This window comes from Drosophila eugracilis, unplaced genomic scaffold, assembly GCF_018153835.1.
Source record: "Drosophila eugracilis isolate 14026-0451.02 unplaced genomic scaffold, ASM1815383v1 contig_47, whole genome shotgun sequence".
Taxonomy (NCBI): domain Eukaryota; kingdom Metazoa; phylum Arthropoda; class Insecta; order Diptera; family Drosophilidae; genus Drosophila; species Drosophila eugracilis.
Genome location: NW_024573338.1, coordinates 1,614,972 through 1,636,312, shown reverse-complemented (window position 1 = coordinate 1,636,312; position 21,341 = coordinate 1,614,972). Strand labels below are relative to the sequence as shown.

The 21,341-nt window shown below is 40.6% G+C and overlaps 1 protein-coding gene across 1 annotated transcript; it reads left to right on the top strand.

Annotated features, from left to right (window-relative positions):
• Positions 1 to 207: 207 nt before the first annotated feature.
• On the top strand, positions 208 to 20,109 carry LOC108109587. The gene is made up of 6 exons (XM_041819162.1): positions 208 to 274; positions 11,860 to 12,092; positions 12,398 to 12,626; positions 14,325 to 14,463; positions 14,534 to 14,920; positions 18,068 to 20,109. Exons 1-6 carry the CDS (start codon positions 208 to 210, stop codon positions 19,389 to 19,391), a joined length of 2,379 nt encoding a protein of 792 aa, XP_041675096.1. The 3' UTR covers positions 19,392 to 20,109.
• Positions 20,110 to 21,341: the final 1,232 nt, after the last annotated feature.

Sequence of the window (21,341 nt, the reverse complement as noted above, 5' to 3'; positions counted from 1 at the left end):
ACCTCTGTTTATCAGCAAGAACAATGATTATTTAAGGGACTTAATTACTCCTTTATTTTAATGAAAATATCATAATTAAAAAAAAATATTATATAAACTTTTTCTCTGTGTTTCTGCACATGCCCGGCTAAGCACACTTAAGAACATAAAGTCCAATACAGGCAGCAGCAGCACGTGCTTGCCCTTTGACAACGCTGCGTATGCGTAATGCGGCCTAAGAACCTAGCATTGCTTGTCCTGTTCCATGGTACTCGTACTCCCACTGTTTTGGCACGTGAGTTATAAATAATTATAGACAACGAAGTAACCAAAAATTATAACGTTAGTCTCAAATAAAATGCCAGGCACGTTTTAGCTGCCTTTGGCTTAACAACGACAGCGACTGCGACTCGAATAATTGGAGAGACCAAAAGCCTCTTTTAAGGCAAAACCACTTGTACGTATTCAACGGTCGCGACCGCCATACGACGTGACGGGTCCCAAATTGGAATTATTGCCATCATGTCACTCGATTAGTGGCGTTAAATTGCCAAAGCTACCTCTCATCCTGGGCTGCCATTATCCCAGAGTATCCCAGATTCCCAGGATCCCAGGACCCGCGTTGGAATCATTTGCATCTGCTTTGATACGCTCGCTTCGTTCGACTAAAAATGCGTCTGCTTGGCATTCTGTTTAGATCTTTATTGTCCTCCTCGCCGCTGCTGCCGGCTATCATTTAATATCCTGTCACTTAAGGACACTGCCCGGACAGGCTAAAACGTGGCCAGGACCATCTTTTTTTTTACAATTCTTTTGTGGTCCTAAAGCTGAAAGTTATTTGCAAAAAAAAGTTTTTAAACAAGTTGAAGGTGAACCTTTAAAGTTGTTTGTGAAAATATTATTGTTTTATTGATTTAATTTTGTTAGTAGACAAACTTAATTTGATTTGACAATTTGCCTGTGTGGATTTGTTAAATCTTCTAATCAATGCCAGGCCCAAGGCGAATTCTGTTGGAAGCAGAAAGCCATTAAGAGATTTATATTTCAGCAATTTCAGCTTTAATAAACCACTTTAAATGGCTTACAATACAGCAAAATACTTGGAATTTCCAGAGCTGGACATTTTTATATGCATGTCAAAAGGTAAATATTTCTAACTAAGATGTGTGAAATTTATGAGTATCTATCACAAAATGTAGACTTGAAAGTGATACTCATGTAGAGCTACTGCAATGTTCTTATAGCTCATATCATACTTAACACAAATTTAATAAGAATTTAAGAATTTATAAAACTCAGAAAATAAATAATTGCATGATTTTTTCTTTCTAAAAAAAATCTGAAAAATGTAACTAATTATTAGTTATTTTTCTTCATTCCACTTCTATCATTTTACCCTCAATTGTACATAACAAAATCTGTTTATTTTGAGCAAGTTGAGTTTGTGTAACAGAACCTATTGCTTGTCTAAAGGAAACCAAAACCTCGGGTTGCAAAACATAAGCCACAATATCAGAAAACCAGAAGCCACAATGAGGAAATGCATATCGTGTGGATTACATCTGCATATGTGCCGGTTTCATCAGGTCCAGAAATTTTGATTTAATTAAATTCACATAGCCCATGACCAGTTTCCTCTTCTATCGACATATTGTTAATTTTTTGCCTTGACCATTTTTGGTATTTCATTAAAATTGTAGCACAAGCTACTATGCAAATATAAACAGAGGCATATGGAGACTAACATTTAGAGTGCCTTCATATACATAAAACTTAATTTTCATATAGTATAACTGCTGGTCCAAGTCAGCATTTCTGTGAAGTGCCTCTTTCAAATTAAAATTTAGGTAACAAACCGGAAGCTTGCTTGGGCAAATATTCAAAATGACACGTGTCGAATACAACTATGACTTCCATAAAGCTACGTTTTTATACATTTTCATGGTGTAGAAGAATATATATATAAAGCTGGTGGTTTAAGCTATTCAGCAGTATTACCCCTGCCAATATATATTTTCTTGTATTTTTAGATCGGTGGCTTTGAGTTTATAATGCCAAATCGAGCATACAAAAGCTGTGGCGCCGCAGCAAAGACAATTCAAATTATGCATAAATCTCAATATAATTGACATTGAACGACAAACTTTTGCTACTTTGCTTAGAAATTTTACGAGACTATTTTTACCATTTGAGAGGGCGTCTTTTGGCCTTAGACAGGCGGCAGGCTATTATATCCAAGTCAAGCCCAGTGACTCACACAAACAGTGTCGAAAAGTTGGCCAATGTGAATGAAAGGATGATTTTGGTTTACCAAAACTCCCACAGACTTTTCCTTTCCCTTTTTGTATATTCATATATATATATATATATAGTCGTTTATATATATGCCATGTGTGCATGTTCATTGTGAAAATTATGCGAAAAGTTTTTCGTTGGCCTGAAAACGACGGCAGAAAGTATATTAAATTTTGCATTGCACTTGGCCATGGCCAGTTGCACTTTGGCAAAATCTGAGCCACAAAAGCCTCTAAAATAGCTCAAAAGCATTTTGAGGTTTTGGCTTTCCGGCCGGGTATGAGTGTCCATTGAGACTTTTCTGCGGTTTGTCCGCCTGTCCGAAAAAAGCGATACAAAAATGTTCCAGCAATCCAAAGTTTTCGTTTCTCTTCCGGTCTTTAACATGGACAGGCTAAATATGGCTAAGACATGTGGAATCATTTTCAACATGCCATGAATACTTGTTGTTGGAAAATGTTGTTTAAAAAGATAATAGTTCAGTGCCTAAGAGCTTTTTTAAGTCTATTTTGCGTTAAAGAGATGCTCTGTATTCCGAATTAAAAATTCAATTGCCTACTTTTAGGCAACATTATTAATGTTAGCCCCTGGGGTAGCTATAAATAGTCCTTATAACATTAAGTGCTCTGCTTTTACAGCTTATTTGATTAAGTTGAAGCAAGAGGTGGGGGAAATTCGAATTAAGCTGTGTTGAGGAAACATCTGCAGCTGAAATACTTATCAGTGTCTCGTGTGTGGTTGTCGCATAAATGTCTCAAAAATATGCTCTTGTGCGGCCGAAAAACAAAACCATAAAGATGAAATATGTGTGTGAGTGAGGCCCATGCACATGCTAAATTCGCCCTAGCGTCGACATCTTGTAATTTTATTTTATTATGGCCTCCCAAAAAAAAAAAAAGGACGACACCGTATCCTGGGTGTAGCTTGGACCTTTTATATCCACATGAGGAGAAAAGTTTGTAATATCTTCGGATGTTCCGGTTGTCTCAACAAATTGGCAAGGAAACATACTAAATAAACTGCCGGCAGCCGGTATTGATGGCATGGCTAATGACCTTGAAAGTGATATGGGATCCCTTTTTCCTACCTTATTGTTTTGGGGTTTGTTTTGGCAAAGTTTCATCATAATTTGATTGAAAACAGTTTGGCGACCCCAAAAAACAAATCGAAAACGGTCTGTGGTCCAAGCCTTGAGACTTTAAATTATTTAATAAAGTTGTTTAAGGAAAGTTTTGTCATTGTTTGGGAAATTTTCTAATAGAAACAGTGGAAATATTCTTTAAGGAAATTGATATCCATTTCCAGGATGAAAAACAGACCAAAACTTAAAGTTATTTCAAGGACTTCCTTACAAACTTTGCTTTGGTGTTTAAAACTTTTTGCTAAGGTATATTTTCTTATTGATAAAATGTTTATTATTTTTTTTTGGAAACCTATAAAGTCAATCCTTAACCTTCTTTGTTTGCCTCTTGAAAACTTTACTTATTGGCATGTTTTCCTTACTGATCTAAACAATGAAAACTTTCAGTTTGCGTGAGCTGTAACTAATAGATGCTGTTGGTGAAAATGCTGAATGGGTTTTCATTGGCTGTATGTATTTAAGCAGACTTGCAATAACTATGCACTGCACAACAACAATAAGAATAACAACAACTGATGAGGGAGAAAACAAAGGTATTACAAGTGCTTTGTAATCTATTTGAAAAGTTTTCCTTCGAGCAGGAAAACACACGCCAGCACGAAACGAAACCAAAAAACGAGAATAATAAAGCAGAAAATGGGTGGAAAAGGAAGAAGATGGAAAGTCTGCTAAAGAGTCTATAAGAAAAACTCTCGTAATAGACAAACAATGAGTATAATGAAACGTTGAGGCGTCGTGTAATGACGCAACGGAAGCGAAGCAATTTACGTTAGCTTCCAGCGAGCGAGTTAGGAGTTTAATGAATGCGAAGAATAGAGCGCTCAGCTTAATGACGTTGCTGAAAATGGTGGAAAATCGCTGGGCGGAAAATCGAAGCAGTCGCCACTTTATATGCCACATTAGAGCAATGTCAATAGCAGGAGCAAAAGTTGCGGTGAAAAAATGAAAGCCGGAAGGAAGGACGGAAGCATCCAACAGACACACAGACAGACACACCTCTCATCCACCTATTTCACCCCCCTTGCCCATGACTTCTCACGTTAAGCGATGCGGAAACAATACAAAAATAAAGCTGTGTAAATACGAAAAAAAGAAAAATAGGAAAAGTAGTAGAAGACGGGAATAGAATGGCAACCAGTATTTAATGGAGGGCCAATAGCACTCGACGAGACATCAAGAGCCACAACAATTATGGCAAAACTTTGATGAGTTGGCCAAGTCGGACAAGGAGATACTCTTTGAGATACTCTTGGCATATTTGGGTATATGATGAATAGTTCTATACTAAATATTTTTTATATAAATATTTTAATAAATATTTCTATACCATAATTTTGTGAAGTAACTCAAAATTCAAGATCAAACAGTCTGTCTAAAGATAATTACCTTGTTAATACAAGCTATTAATCAAAGTACCCTCCGTAATTCCCTTATTCTTGTCACCATAAACAGACCTTAAACTTATTAAAGTGGGACGATAACGGACCTGTTGAGTATTCCGTCCTCCCACCATGGGTTCACAGCATTTTAGGGATGTCTGAGCTGTCAAAAAAAGAGAAATAAAAAAGCAAAGAAACAGAGACAACACAGATACGTATTAAAAATTCAATACGACAAAAAAATGTGCTTATAAAAACTTGTTAGAAATTTAATTGAATTTCGTGTCTTTTTCCTTTATCTGTCTGCTGCGCTCGCCATGTGATTTTCCCCAACACAAACAACAATTTATTTATATATATTTGCTTTGGGACCCAGACACCAGGACTATATGGACCAAAAAGGACACCAGCTTCTCTCCCACTCATATGGATGTATGAAAATTTGTTGTAGTTTCAGTTTTCCGCCCTTTGCTAAGCTGGCAGCTGTCAATGGCGCAAGTTCTCGGAAAAATGGAAAAGCGTTGGAAGGAAGGTTTGCTTACTTGGTTTCGGAAAAGTTGAAGCCTGCGCCGCCGAGTTTTCCTGAGCATATGGATAAACAGTCGCTTTATCTTAAGATATGAGAAAACGGCGACAAAGTTGTCAGTGGAAAATTTTTCATAAGCAGTTCTTACCGCTCATATGGGATATATTTTGTATAGTTTTTGTTTAGTTTCCCTTAAAGACTCTCAGGTGATTTGATAAACAAAAATTAAACTACCTTTTAACATTATTCTAGCTATAAGATTAAGATACCATACTGAAGTAAAACTAGTTTAAAATTCAGACATTTAATCAATAGAAAACGTTTGCAAGCCACTTTAGCTGGCTGGAATGCATCAACAAATCGGTTAAATTTATTGATTTTTAACGTTCAATAAATTTAAAATGCAAATGCAATCAAAAAATCCTGACAAATGAGGTAAATGCATAGCGTTTTCTTTTCCTATTTTACGGTTTTACGGTTTTACTCTTTCGACTGCCAGCTGGCAGACATCAAAGGAAATCAGGAAGTACTTCGGCTCACTAAAAATAGAAGTGTCAGCGGCACTACAAAAATGCCCAACAAAGGAATAGAAAGGCCAAAGTCAGAGCGACAAGCACCTGGCAGCCAGGTGAGGACGAACTTGTGGGTCACACGGAAGCTAAAGCCATTTGCATTATTGTCAGCCAACCCGCTTGGGGTGGTGCTACGTAGGATCTTTGTCGATGTCGAGAACTTGAAACGAAATCAAAAGTCAAAGATGGCAGGGGGTTGAAAACTGAAAATGAAGATGACTCTGTCAGGGCGAATTGCGTAAGGAAAATGATTTTACTGAGCCTGATAAGAAGGTCGTGGGGCTATGTCTATGGCTATGCCACCCCTAATCGACCTCCAACCTCCAACCTCCAACCTACAGCCCCTAACCAACAGTGGTAACCTCGATTCACTGAACAGCTTTCGATTTCCGTTCAAGATCCGATGGCCTGGGCCAAATGCGTTTATAGCACATCGATGGAAATCGAAAGGCCATTAAATAGTTTACTTTATGCATGGCAGGCAGATTTCTGCCCTACGGTTATTTACTCGCCCATACATCCCATCCTCATGATCTTAATGATGATGACGATGATGAACCCGTCAAGCGCTTACAGCCAAGTTAACATCAACCACATCAACAACTTTTCTTTTCTTCTACGGTTTTTTTTTTTTGGTCCTGCACGTAGTCACCGCATGTTCCGTTGTGAGTTCCTTGCTTTCCGGATTCCTAAGTGTCCTGGCCAGCAAGTTGTGCGGAAGTGTCTATCATATGCATGTTAATAGCTTCCCCTAAGAGATAGCCAACATTACTTGGTGATTTTGGGGATTTTCTGAGGTACTTAAGGCAGAGTTTCAGGTGAGCTTGTGATGCAATGTTTGCAATGTCCATAAAAGTTGTTTTCATTACTGAGCTTAAAGGTTCTTAAAGACTTAATTAAATAGGATTTTGAGCTGTGATAGTGATTTATTAAAATACAAAGCTATCACTTTATGCCGTGTATTAAATGTCAATGCTTTTTTCCGTACCCGCAACATATGTTCACAAATAAAATCGCAATTTCTCGAATGCGACAACCGCAGTAACATTTTGATTAAAGTAAAAGTTGCATTCGTATATGGAAATCCCTTTTGCGGATTTTTCTGCATGGCGGTAATGTTTTTGCGTGCTGTCAACACAAATATTTGACCACATAACAAAAAAGTTACTGAAACAATGCCCTTAACAACAAAGGTCCGCGGCATCGGTTACAGCCAGCAGAAACAACCAAAATCAGCAAACAGCAGTTTCATATTTTTGGTAATAAACGAAGTTTCAATATCCATTAATATCCTGAAGGGGTAATATTCAGAGAATTTTATACATCATTTTAGAGATTTGAAAGTTAAGGTATGGAGAAAATTATCTGAACTAAAATTTTAGATCGTAATTTGTATATATTTTTAACCTTCTTGGATCAGATATACCTATATCCAATATTTCAAAGACAAATTATAAAGAAAATAGAAACTTTTACTAGAACACTTGCCTAAAAGTCATTCATACCCTCTGTTACCTAGTCATAAAACTGCCCGGAAAAACTTTAACAACCAAAATACATCTCATAAGGGTCGAGGGTCACAGATTCAAGCACATCAGCGAGGACACATATAACCATATACACATACTATACAGATATATATATATATATTCGTATATCTGTATGAATAAACATATGCATGACCATGCAAATGTGTCAGCGGGACGCGCGAAATGCAAATGAAAATGATATGTGTTTACATGCGAGGGGCTAAGAGTCAAAAAACTGTTGTCAGTCAGCGAAATAAAAAAAAAAGTATATAAAGAAGGGAGAGGGAGAAATCCCCAGCGGACTAACAACCGTCATCTCTGGCCTCTTTTCGATGTTCCTGCTCCCCATAAATTTGGATGACAGCCGAGGTGACAACGTGTCAACAAGCGCCGCGGGCGACAGCCACGCCCCCCAAATCACAACGCCCACGCACACCCGTACACAAACACACACATTATGGGTCATAAACCAGGCATCAAATGTCTGGCAAATCGGGCAATTAAAGATCAGATTTAAGAACAAGTCAGAAAAAACAAGCTCACTCTTTAAATGATTGATTATTTGAAGGCAAGATGTGCATCTTATTGGTAGGAGGAGTTTCTAAAACTGGCCTCTCGTCATCTGTCTATTTAACCTCAGTGCGCCACGTGCGCTGCTTTTTATCTGGTGAAGGCACCTAAACAGAGGCGTAGGAGTTTTTAAAAGGTTAGCATAGTAGAAGATTTTTGAAAGGTTTTCTTTATGATGTTGCCCAGTCCAGTAGCCTGTTGGCCTCTTATTAGATTTAAGTAAGTGAGCTTCTAATGTTTTCGTAGATATATTCTTAGGATCCCCTTTCATAATATCCCTTACCCGCCCCTGTAGTTGCTTCTTATCACTGGTGTTGCTCATGCTGTTATCGCCGTTGTAAGTGGCTGTCGCTGTCATCTGCCAGCAGCAGAGAAATAAAAGAAATGGAAAGAAATGAAATTCGCCGCTTGGCCCCCAACTCCCAAGTTCAATTTGTTTTTACTCATATTTCTGTGATTTGTTATTGAAATTGTTATTGTTGCTTGTTGGTTGAATGTGCGTGACATCAGCAATAACAACAACAACAACAACAACAATGAGCTGTGGAGGCTTATTTTATAATCACAGCAATTTTCGAGCTTTGGCTCAATGATTTTTTTGCTCGACTCACATATTTGCATTTTATTATCGCTCGCCCTTTTTATTGACACAAATCATTTGGGCCTGTGTATGTTTATTCAAGTATGCGTGAGTTTTATTTGTCGTCAGGTATTTGATATTTTATTTCTGATTGCCTCGGGATTTATGTTGATGTTTATTTTGTTTGCTTATTTGCCAAATATTTTCAAAGGATTTCCCTTGAATTTTAACCAATTTAAAGTTCTTCTCATGAATTTGTTACAAAAATTACAAAAAATGCATTGTTTGGGTCACAATTTTAACCCGAATTGTCTTGAATTATTCTCAGGTTTTCCTTAAATTTAATTGTTCTGAAAATTTAACAATTTAACGAACTAATTAGTAAAGACCAAAACCCACTGACTCATAATTACAGAATTTACTGCAGCCAGCAGATGATCTCATCATTTCTTAGGGCATTCCACTTTCTTAATCTTATTTTGTAGCAAAAACCCAACTAATCTGTTAAATAAAGAAAAACCAACCCAGTCTCTTTTTCGGCCAGTCATTTTCTTCCTTTTTAGTATATTTGCTGGGTAAACAGTTTTCCGGGGAGTTTGTATCTAATTGATGGAAGGGATGCTCTTTAAGGAAACTGAAACTAAAATTGAAATCGATGCTGCCATAGAAACCAAAGTAGGAAAGTCTAACAAAGGCTTATTTTACACACACGCACAGCTACACTCGCACACACAAACATAGTGGGAAAACACAGTCGGTGGTAGTCCATTCATAAATCATCATATTTTCACCCGATTTTTAGCCATTTTCCCTCAACGGGAATTGTTTGCTTTCGTTCAGCAACGCGGAAAAAAGTACAAATATTTGTTATGGTAGCTCACACAAAAGGCTTATGTTGTCATGGACCAAAAGTTTACATACTCGTATATCTTCCAGTTTTTGTGTTTTTTTTTTTTTTTATAAGCAGTTTTGCTATCCAACATTGTTTTGTCATTCACTCAATTTGGCAAACAACCGAATCATTAGCCGGACTAGACCCTATTTTCCATTACCATTCTGTCGGTTGTCCTCTGGTGCCTTTATATCCACTTAAACTTACAACAAATTAAATAAGTTTCAACTCATTTACCAAGTCATTTTCCTGCCAACTTTGCTCGTCATCAGCTTCCTCGGCTATTTGTGTTTCAGTTTAGTTTTTATGACGAGCCCTCTTCGCCTTCTCCACTTTTGGCCCCATTTCATACCCATTTTAGCCCCATTTTTGGATCCCCCCCCACCCCATGCAAAGCGAATTCTACACAAAAGAAATCAGCTAAAAATTTATTTACCCTGACTTTGGCAGCGGAACTGCAAAACGGGAAAGTTTTGCGCTTTTGTTTGAAATTTGTTTCGCATTTGTAAGTTGAAATGCTTTCCCTAAGAAAAGCGGCATAACACAAAATACAAAATACAAAATACAAAAAAAAAAAAAAAAAAGACAGAAACACAAATAAAAGCTTTGTCCTGCTCCTCAAAGGAGAACTAAGGAACCGAAGCACTGAGGTTCCAAGAAAACCATCCCAGACAGACCCCAATCTCAGGTTCCGTTTGCCTGTTTTCCCGGAGAAAAATGTTTCCCTTTTTTTTCTTTCTTAGCTGGCCAGTGCCTGCTTTTATTCAATTTAACTTGCTTTCCTCGAGTTTTTTTTTTTTTTGGCTTTGGCTTAAACAAATTTTCTTCATTTTAAAGGTTCGACTACCGTCTGCTGGCCAAATTGATCTTATTGACACTTTAGTTACGGCCCAAATGGTCTGTGACGGCCCTATTTTTAGCCAAACCCAATGGCCGTGTCATTTGTAACATTTTCGCTTCGGACTCGAGGGCTCAGCCTTATTGCAATTTGAGCGCTTGATGGGCGCGAAATCGGGGACTGGAAAATATTGCCTGGCCATAAACAAATCCTTATGGCTGTTTCTGGTAAAACGAAGAAGAGCTACGGCATTCAACAGATGCCAGTTGCCTTTGAGGCCTTTTTGGTTAAAGTGGCCTCGGAAAAGTGAACGAAGGGAAATGGCCTCGTCATTAAGTCAATTTGTTGGAAGAACAACATTTTTTAAACTGATTTTGCTTTTTAGAAAACATGCTTTAATATCCGTAGTAAATATTTGCCAAGATATACCAGTTTATATACCCTTACTTTAAAGCTAAAAGTTCTATTAAAGTTGGTTTTTCTTTATAATCATTATATTTAAAATTTTCTTTGCTAAAAACAGGATGATTTTTTGGATTAAATAGAACACAAATCGTCTTTAAATATATTTTTTTTTGCTTTCCTTTGTTAGTTCAGAAAGATATCATATCCTTAATTCCTACTTCATTTTCGCTCCACGCTTCTATCGATCCATCTTCTCCTGGAACTTATCTCATTTTCTGTAGGCCAAGTCGTTAAAATATTCCTTTTCCCAGCGGCTATACGTACGAGTATTCATGTTCGACCAGATTCTGGACACAAATCCCGCGCCCAAATCTCGGGGCACACGCAACAACAACAGAGTAAACACAAGTATCACTCACCAAATATGCCAAATGCCCAACCTCCGACGGGCCAGCAAACCAACCTATTTGCACAGGGAAAAAAAGTTAGAAGAAAGTTTTACAGTGTTCTTAAAAGTTATGATATTTAAGAGAATTTAGTTTAAGTTTTAAACAAGATGATTGGATATACAAAAACTTCTTTAATATGTAAGCAAGTTGGGTATACTTATGTACACTTTCAGAACATATAGAAAAGAGATTGTAAGTTCCTGATAAGATTTTTTCACAGTGCACACACAATTGTACTTTTATGGGAAAAGGGCGAGAGTGGCGCGCTGAGTTATGACGTCCAACAGCTGTGCAAAACGATGGCCACAGCATCGGGAATAGCCGCTCATATATGGGCAAGTTCCTCTGAAATATGTTGCATAAGCCCCCTTTTGGGCGGCGGGGGAAGAGGTCGTGGCAATATCATTTGCCAGCTTACGATTGAAGCGGGGCTCCAGGGAAAACAGGGAGGTAGTCACAAAAAAAAAAAACAACAAGAGTATTAAATAAAAATGGCCAGGCGACAGTTGGGACTTGCATTGTTGCCAACCAAATCGTAAATCGTGTGTACACATAGGTGGAAAGTATTGCAGCCACTTAATACAGTCATAAGTCGGCCAGGGAATATTTACAAGCTTACTGCCAGACACACACACACACAAAAAAGTAGTAACAAAAACAAAAAAGACAAAAAAAAATACAATGGAAAACTGATTTATCCGCAGGATACTTTCCTTTGGGCTCCGAGCATTGCCTGACCTGGATCTGCCTCGATGTCCTCTTCTGCACGGCAAGCATCATGCACCTGTGCACCATCTCCGTGGACCGTTATTTATCGCTACGCTATCCAATGAGATTTGGCCGGAATAAAACACGCCGGAGAGTCACGCTCAAAATTGTTTTCGTTTGGCTTCTGAGCATCGCCATGAGCTTGCCCCTAAGCTTGATGTACTCGAAGGTGAGTTATGGTTTAATGTTTTATTAGAAATAATGTTAGACAAAGGAAAAGCCTTCAATAAGCACTTTCAAATTTAATCCATTAAGAATTTAAGCCTGCCTAATAATCATTTCCAGTTTAAGCTCAGAGATTAAAGTCCAAAGAGCAATAATGCATAATAATCATATAACAAAGACTGTGTGTTAATCTAATAATTAAAATCGAAAGCAAGACAAATACGTACATGTCCTTTACTTATCCAAATTAATTCCAGCCTCTGTCTCTCTCTCTCTCTCTGCTTTGCTATCTGGCTTTTTTGATTCCAGAATCACGCCTCGGTGCTGGTGAATGGAACTTGCCAGATACCGGATCCGGTGTACAAGCTGGTTGGGTCCATTGTGTGCTTCTACATTCCGCTGGGCGTGATGCTGCTGACATATTGCCTGACCGTCCGCCTTTTGGCCCGGCAGCGCCAGAACTTGGGTGGTGGACAGCAGACGGCAGCGGCCACCCCCGGATGGGCAAGTGGGTGGCTTGGTCAGGCACCGGCCTTGGGTAAGGATTCTCTCCCCACTTCCTAGCAGCCACATTCTCCACCCAGAAGTGCTAACGAAAAGCTGCAGTAGCAGCACCAGCAGCAGCTTAATATGATTTTCAGTTTGCCTAAAATTTGCATTTCGTTCTCGGTTGCACTTTTTGTACTCAAAACTTTACATGGCCCTCGACAAAAGTAGAGAAAATGGGGCGAAATGGGCTGGAGAAAGTGTTGAAAAGAGGAGGGGGGTTAGTGGGCACACAACACTAGACAAACAATGCAGAGACATGTGCCGGATACTCCCAGAATCCGTGTCCCAGGGATTTCTGGGGCCCAAAGTGCGACTAAGCCGCAGCAATGTACACAAAATCGACATTGCCGTCGACATTGAACCGGATGGATAGGGGTAAACACACTCCAGCCCAGTTTAACCATCCGCCCATCCATCCATCCATCCACCCTCTCTCTCCCACACACACACATAGGGAACCTAACAAATAGGAGGAAAATCCGGCCCATATGTGTAGATAGCTAATTTCCACATCGCCATGAATCGAAAGCCAGCAACGTAAATGGCTTGTAATGCTCTAAGAGCTTTTCTGTAGTGCTCAACTAGTTTTAAAACCGAAGTTTCAGGCTTCAACTTTTCAACGAGGGCTTGTTATAGCCGCGTTGTGATGGGAGATTTTTATTAACTTAAAAAAAATGCCTTTAAACGAAAGATTTTTTATGAATTTTTAGCATTTTTAAGGATCATCATCTTTAATATTTCACAACATTTTGGCCTTCCAATTCAGAATTAAGCTAATTTCGAAGTCCAGTAATTACATCTTCATAATTTAGGCCACGTTATTAGCCACCTTAAATTGAGCTTTGAGCTTAAACAATTCCCAATTCTTGGCTACCATTATCCATCTACAATTCAATAGACTAGATTCAATTTATTTTAAGCATAACTAAGTGGTTCCTAATGCCTTTGTCTGCCCGCAGAATTTATTCAGCACCGTTCCCATTTCTCATCCGATTGGATTGGCTTGAGCCCCAAGGGGACAGGGAGTAATTTTCTGGGGGACAACCGAGAGCTGCGAAAATGCCGAAAGTCAATACAGACGGGGGAATATTTAATGGACTGGTTGAGTTTGGTGACTGCAGCTGAATCGCATTCACTGCAGGGCATTTTTGCCAATCCTGGCGAGCATTTAGGGGCTCTTCGCCAGGACGGCGGTGTCCCCGATTCGTTTGAGTGGATTTCAAGCCTCAGCTGCAAGTATTAGGTTGTGCGCTAGTGTGAGTTTGCGTATGTATGTGTGTGGGTGTGTATCCTGTGAGTGTTCAACTGTGTTGGTGGCATGGATTTGGGCAGTTATTTTAAGCCAAATCTCTGCTGTAAAGCGTCCGCATTTTGTACAGGCACGTAGTTGGATTTGCCAGATTGTTCTTTTTACAGAGAGAGAAAAATAATAGAAATGCGTTTATGATATAGGAAATTTGTTGGAAAACTATATATATACATAAATAACGGTTTTAGCCTAGACATATATTAAGATCAAAATGAAAGTCTTTCAATATTTCTCTCAGTGTACACATTAGAGAGGGAATTTCCGGGGATATTCGTGCGAGTTTATTGGCGCATTTGTGACTTTTCGTAGCGCACTTTTGGGCTGACTGCAATTTAATGGAAACTATAGATCCGTTTAACCCATGTTCGTGGTCCACAGAACGCCGTTGCACCTGGCGTCGCCTACTGAAACCGGGTCCCGGGAACGCCTCCTCTGTCCTGCATGCCCACTCAGCCAATTCCACGGACACGGATCTTAGCACTTTGGACAACCATGAGCTGTGGCTGCCCGATTCCAGGTAAGCTTTCAAGCCAGAACACTATTTGTTGTTATGTAAATTACCATATATATTATTGATATATCTGCAGTATAAAAGAGCCCACGCCCACGACAATGACGGCACTGCATCAGTTTGGTGCCGAGATGCTGAAGCTATCCCGTGGCCTAGAGTCGGTGGCATCCTCATCCACCACCGGTTCGCCCACCAAATCCGAATTTTCCATATCGAATCACCTGCAGCTGCAGTACCCCAGCAGTCCCCAGCGATATGCTAGCCACCAGCAGCAGCAGCCGTCCCATCAGCAGCACCATAACCACCAGCAACATCCGGGCAGCGTCTACCACCAGCAGACCTCCCCAAAGGGTCGCCATGGAACCACAGTCCTGGGTCTGTCCACCACTACGCTGGGCATAGAGCGGGAGAGCACCCGGAACTCCTTGGCCAGTAGCCGCATGGGTGGCGAACAGAGCGATGGGTAAGTGGTGCGATTCTGGTCGGCATGTCCATAAATTCATAATCCGCAAAGGAAGCGAAACACGAAAGGTATTTAATAAAGGGTTCCAACCAGTTAGGGAACATAAATTGAGATGATACACATATGTGTTCCAATCCAGTTCAATTTTAACGCATTCTTAATATCTAGATTTCCTACCATTTGCCTCAACTTCCAACCATTTAAATGCTTTCATAGCCAAAAAGTGCTGCATAAGAATAATTAAATTCGTTCTCCACTTAGCCAACAAGCAGAAACTCCATTGTCACAAATAACATTATCACAGACAATTAAATTCATTTAACTTTATCCTTGCCGTGCGCCACAAGTTTCAGTGATATATATTTTTGTCAAACCTCCACTCTCGAAAAGAACGTAGACAATTGTGTGTTTGTGAAAGAAATCCGGGAAAGTACCTGGGAAAACGTGAAGTTTCCTTGGCTGTCTCTTCAAAAGCTAACAAAAGGACAAACAGCAGCTGCGACCGGCAAACCGTTTTGCCCGAGTGATCCTTTCTAGTCACTCGTTGGTCCTTTTGTTGTCCCAGTCTCGGCCGGTTTTTTGAGTCCCAGTCCCGCTTTTGGCTAACAATTTCAGGCCAAGTGTGCTGACCACACCAAAAGCCAAGGCAACTGCTCACCTCGAGTCCTCTTTGTCACTCGTTTACTTTCTCCTTTTCCGTTTTTATTTTCATTTCACTTTTTTTTTTGTAAGCTTTCTCCTTTTTGTGGCATTGCCTTTTATTGTCCTTCCGTTTTCGACTTGTTGTGAAATTTTTCGTAATAATTAATTTTTTTCTCCTACTTTCTCGTTTGCCTTTTGGTCGGTGCAAACTGTTGGGGCAAAAGGAAGAGGCACTCCCTTTTTATTTGGCATTCGAGCCGCTCAAGTGATTTCGACGTCGACTGAGGACCTTTTGCTTAAATGTGTTTTTCATTAATTTTCTAATTTTAGTCGACTGGCTTATGTTGGGCTAAGAGACGCGTCGAGAAATTCAATTAAAAAAATTGAAATCATAGCAGGCGAATATTTTTAATACTCCCAGGAATGTAATAAGAAATGGAAGAGTGGGGCAGAGGGACATATGAATGAGGTTGGTCAGTTGGAAATGGTGTTAAAGACTAATAGCTTACTAAAAAAAACTTTAGGCAGAGTATCTATGCCTTTAAAGTGCAATTTCATTTATCTAAAGCCTTCAGAATTCATCTCTGTATATGAATTTCAATCAATTTATTTTTCCTTTGCATCTTTTTTATCAATAGTATGAGCTTTTATATACCTTACTGCACATCAATTAAATAACCAGCTTTAATGACTTAAATTCTCGGCTTGATTTTTAAGCATGAATAAAAGGCAGCTCAACTTACGAGATGACTGAACATTATATCCCGTTCATATTTTTCCTTTCAACCAATCCCCGATGCACGTTTACCATATATCATATATCAATGTGACTGTGCGCTTTTCATTGAACTGACTGGAATATTGGGTATTTGTGCCTCATATATATACGTATCTGCCACATTGTTTGACAGTTGAACGAATTTGCACAATCAATAAAATGGATTTCGGCTTTGGCTTCCTTTTGTCCGCAGATGGATGCAAAGTGGCAAAGGGACTAAAACGAAGCGAGAAACGGGGTCAACGTCGAGTGGCTTTTAATTGTTGCACAATTTGTCGTCTCATGCGGGAAACTTGGCAAATGATGTTGGCGGTATTCTAATTTTTGGGACTTAACGCACATAATGATGACGGAAACTTTGGCTTCAGATTCTGAAATCAGCTCAACACTTTGTGCTTGTGCTTTATTTGAATCTGCCGGAGGTCCTTGTTTGAATGTCCTGATGAGCTTGGCAGCTGTTTAATTCCTTTGTGACTGAAACAATAACAATCTTGGCATCAGCTCGTCTTTGTTTCACTTGCATAATGAGAAGTTGGCCTCCTATATCCAATCCCTATGCCCCGACGGATCCACATTGCTTAGCCCTGTTCCGACGCATCTCAATTTATGCGCACGTCTCGTGCAAACAAATCAAAAACGCGAAGGATGCATAATGAGCTGACATCCTTATCCAGCGTCTTGGTCTCCGAGCAGCTTCTTCTTTGTCCCTACATCTTCATCTTGGCCTGCTGTCTGCTAACGCCTTCATTAGCAGCTAACCACGCCTGCTCCGTCTCCGTTGCCGCCTCCCTCATCTTGGCCAAATAAAGTTGGCGCGCATTTGCATGCAAGGCAAACGGGCGGCAAGACAAAAACCGCAAAGGCAGCTCGCAAATTTATGCGCTTTATTAAAATGAATGCAAAATGAGCTGAAGAAGGGAGCCAGCTCTCTAAAGAGAAAAAATGTTTAAATTGTTTCTATTATTAGGAAATTTAATGGTACTTATATATTAAAAGAATATATTTCCATTTTTAAGAACTTTAGACTTCACTTCGGGCATATATAGCTTTGAACTCACAAAACCAATCATAAAATATAAACATAGAATTTTCTTTTTTTATAGTTTTTTTCTGTGTAACCCAAAACTGCCGTGAAAATGAAAAGAAAAACTCTTAAGAAAAAAATGTTAGACTGCGGCAGACCACAAAGCGCAAAAACAAAAAATGTTGCCTACTTCCCAGCGTGCCACAACACGGTAAAGGTGAAAAGAAACGAGCTGACCACAAAGCGTGTTCGCTGTTGTTGAATTACTGTTAGCGAGTGTTCACTGCATTGTTTTAGGCACCTCGCCTTCAAATAGAGTTTTGCCAATTGGCTGCGCAATTTTAATTAAAAATGTACATCGCCCAAGGGGAGAGAAAATTCATTGGACAGAGAGAGATGGTAGAAGAAAGTGGCACGGAAATGGGCACTAAATCAATAAATCGGTGGGGTATAACATAGACATATTTTATAAACTTTCATTAACAAAACCGCATGGTGTGCCTTAAATTTTAGTGCAGCAACTTAAACCACAGAAAGAGCTTAATTAACGAAGCTAAAAGTTAAATTAGGATCTGAAAACATTTCATTAAGCAGATTATCAAAGTAATCTGATTTATGTTGACTTAGTCCATTGAGTTAGTCAATTAGTCAGATGAAAAATCCGCTTACACAGCTTCTAACACCTTCCCATGTTTCATTTCAGAACACTCTCCCAGCTTTCCCAGCGTTTGCGAGCCTACAAAAAGCGACGGAGGGCATCGTCAGCGGTTCCAGGACGAGATCGACGCTCTGGCCATGAAGATGCCGACGAAGATCTGGACACTCCTACGTCAACGTTGCGCCGCCACAAACGCCATAACAGCCTGCCTAAGAATGCGCTTTATCCGCGACACACCACCGTACAGGAGAGCCTCGATGACGACGACGATGACGAGGAGGAGAAAGATCAACAGGGGAACACAAAGTTCTGCCACTCGGACACCGAGCTGGATCCACCGCAGAAGCCCAAACAGTGTCATATAGCTGGCCAGAATCACCAGACGGACTACCTGCAGTTGCCCTCCGTTTGCACATGTCCGTATTTCGGGGATAGACCTCTCCAGAATTGCGTGAAAACGGCAGAGGTGAAGATCATTTCATCCGCTTTCCGAGTGACCACCACCACGACGGCGGTGAGCAGTTCGCCCAGCGAAATGGAGCTACTCATGTGCAGTGGGGGCAATAAGAAGTCCCTGACTTCCAGTGTGAGTGCTGGAATGACAGGTGGTTCGGCAGGCGGAGGAGGACCTCCTCCCACTGGTGGCTCCACCCTCAGTCCACATTCTGCCCACAATCAGGGAAGTTCCCTGACGGTTCAGAGTGATGGAAGTGGTTATTTGGCTGCTCCAGGGACTCCCTGCCCTGGTAGAAGAAAGTTAAGTATCTCGAAGACCGCTTCGGTGGTCACTTGGGATTCCAGTCGTCATCGCCGGCGGGGAAGCAGTTTTGGCGGAGTGCGGACATCCCTCCTGCTGACCCCCACCAAAACAGCAACTCCCTCAACTTCATCCACCCCGCTGAGAAGATCTGCAACCCTCAGAAGTCACCAGAATATGAACTATCAGGGAGCAGGAGATTGTGGTGGCAAGACCAGGACAACCACATCTTCGCCCTGCATGCTACAGCGACAGCAGACAGTGCGATCGCATCACTCGAGGAACTCCAGTGTGATCTCCAGGAATTCTTCTCGCCACGGCAGGATCATCAGACTGGAACAGAAGGCCACCAAAGTACTGGGGGTGGTGTTCTTCACCTTCGTGATCCTGTGGTCACCATTCTTCGTCCTAAATCTCCTGCCCACAGTGTGTGCGGAATGTGAGGAGAGGATAAGCCATTGGGTCTTCGATGTGGTCACTTGGCTGGGCTATGCCAGTTCCATGGTAAATCCCATCTTCTACACCATCTTCAACAAGGTGTTCCGGCAAGCATTCAAGAAGGTCCTGCTGTGTAGGTATTCCAGCACGAGTGCCTGGCGACCAAGTAGATAGCAGACGCCCGTGAAACCGGGCAAACTCAAGACGAATCCCCATAAGTGCGCCAGTGTGGATTTTCAGGATTCCACTGCCCCAGTGCGGGGCGTTCTCAAAAGAAGTGTGGCGGTGGCAAGTGACATATAAATAGACAAGGCAACCGGTCATTTCGCCTGCGGTCTACCGCACAACGTGTCGTATACACAATCTCAGAGGGATGCCGTCTCCCATTCCCTTGCACGTGTGTCCTTGGGGCTTAAACGCTTATGTGCCTCTAATTAATTTCAAATTCAATTTGCATGCCATTGGAAAACACATGGCTAAGGAGTGGATTGGATTGGAGTCGAATCCTCCGCAGGATTGCCAACGGTCTGGGCTTAAGCTGGCCGCAGACAACAGGGTAACGAGCATAGTGTTCTACTCTTGTGGTCCCTCCTCGGCCGACGGTGAGGATGCAATTAATTGCGGAATGTTTGTTTTCGAATAACATAATAATCCTGGAAACCGCATTAACTCCCTTGGAATGCTGTTCAGTGGTCGGTGAAGTTCTAATGAACAGATATTTGAAACCATTTACAGGGAATTCCTTTGGGAAACTTAAAAGATTTAAGTATTAAGTTCTTCTGGACAGAATTCTTATTTCATTCCCAGAAATAAGTTCTTAAATTTTGATATATTTTAAATTTCTCCAAACTCCAATCGATAAACGCCACTTTCTTCGACATTTGGCAATTATGCATTAAATTTATGGCAAATTTCTTAGCCGCAAATGCACAAAGAATTTCATTGGTATCCATTAAAGTAACCGACACGTACACAAATCCACGGCAATTTGTGAATTTTGTTGTTTGTTCGTGTGGCTGCCGCAGCTCTTGGCCCGGCAGATTGCTATTTTTATTTGAAAAGTTCATTCATTTTGTTTTATTTCTGTGGCCAAATGAAAAATTTCAGCTGGTCACGTAAGAATTTGACGGTCAGGATGTGGATGTGGATCCAGTGGCCAAGTCGAACAAGAAGTCGGACCAGCTGGCTGAAGGACATCAAACAACAAGGGGCTAACTGTAATAACGAAAGACGGGATAAAAGTTTCCAATGTGCTGCCAAGTTTTAAAGCCCCAGATGAGCGGTTCGCTGTTTTTTTTTCAGGTTGGCAAGGGGAGCGGGGTGGCAAATGATAGGTAATGACGCCATTAGTGGCAGCCACTCAAAAGCCCACTCTCGATGACACCTCACAAAACAGCCGGAAAAATTTGTACCATTTTTGCTGACAAATTTTTAGCGCCCTTAAAAAACTTCGCACAGCAGGCGTCAACGTCAGCGTTCTCGTTCTCGTTCTCGTTGTCGTTGTCGTTGTCTGAGTCGGCTGGAAAATGCTGAAAACAGACATAAGGAAACCCCCGTGGCACTTGGAAATTTATAGCAATTTTATCGCCGGCGGAAATATTTTTTCCACTTCATTGAATCCCTGGCAAAAGGCAGGTCGCGACTCGGTCGCAAAAAGTGTCGCACTTGGGGAACTTCATTGAACTTTAATGGCAGGCCGATGGGCAAACAACAAAGGCCGTCAGAGACAGTCGTTCCAGGCAGGTCCTAAGCCCACTTCCGTTTCCTCTATTACCACTCCTTCCGTCACATCCACAACATATGCTCGCTTGCAGGCAGGAAAATAAAAAAGAAAACTAACTATTTGGAGGAAATCCATTACACTAGCTCAGACGCCTTTGGAAAAGTTTCTCAAAACCCATTTTTTGCCCACAAAAGTCAAGAGAGCTTATAGGGGGTTATAAAAAGTTCTTATCTGTTTTTACATTTTTAAAATTGTTTACCTTCTAAGGTGATTTCCATGAAACACAAATCTAGCTTCCCAATTTCAAACCTGCAACTGAAAACTACTTTTCTCTGACCATTAACTAACACTTTTCCAGCTTTATTGGTCGAATTAAAAAGTTGAAAAGCTGTTAAACTTAC

Coding starts and splice junctions, on each gene's coding strand:
- LOC108109587 (XM_041819162.1), top strand. CDS start 208: ATGCGGCCTAAGAACCTAGCATTGCTTGTCCTGTTCCATGGTACTCGT. Junction 12,093..12,397: donor TAAGCTTGATGTACTCGAAG/GTGAGTTATGGT, acceptor TTTTGATTCCAG/AATCACGCCTCGGTGCTGGT. Junction 14,464..14,533: donor CTGTGGCTGCCCGATTCCAG/GTAAGCTTTCAA, acceptor ATATATCTGCAG/TATAAAAGAGCCCACGCCCA.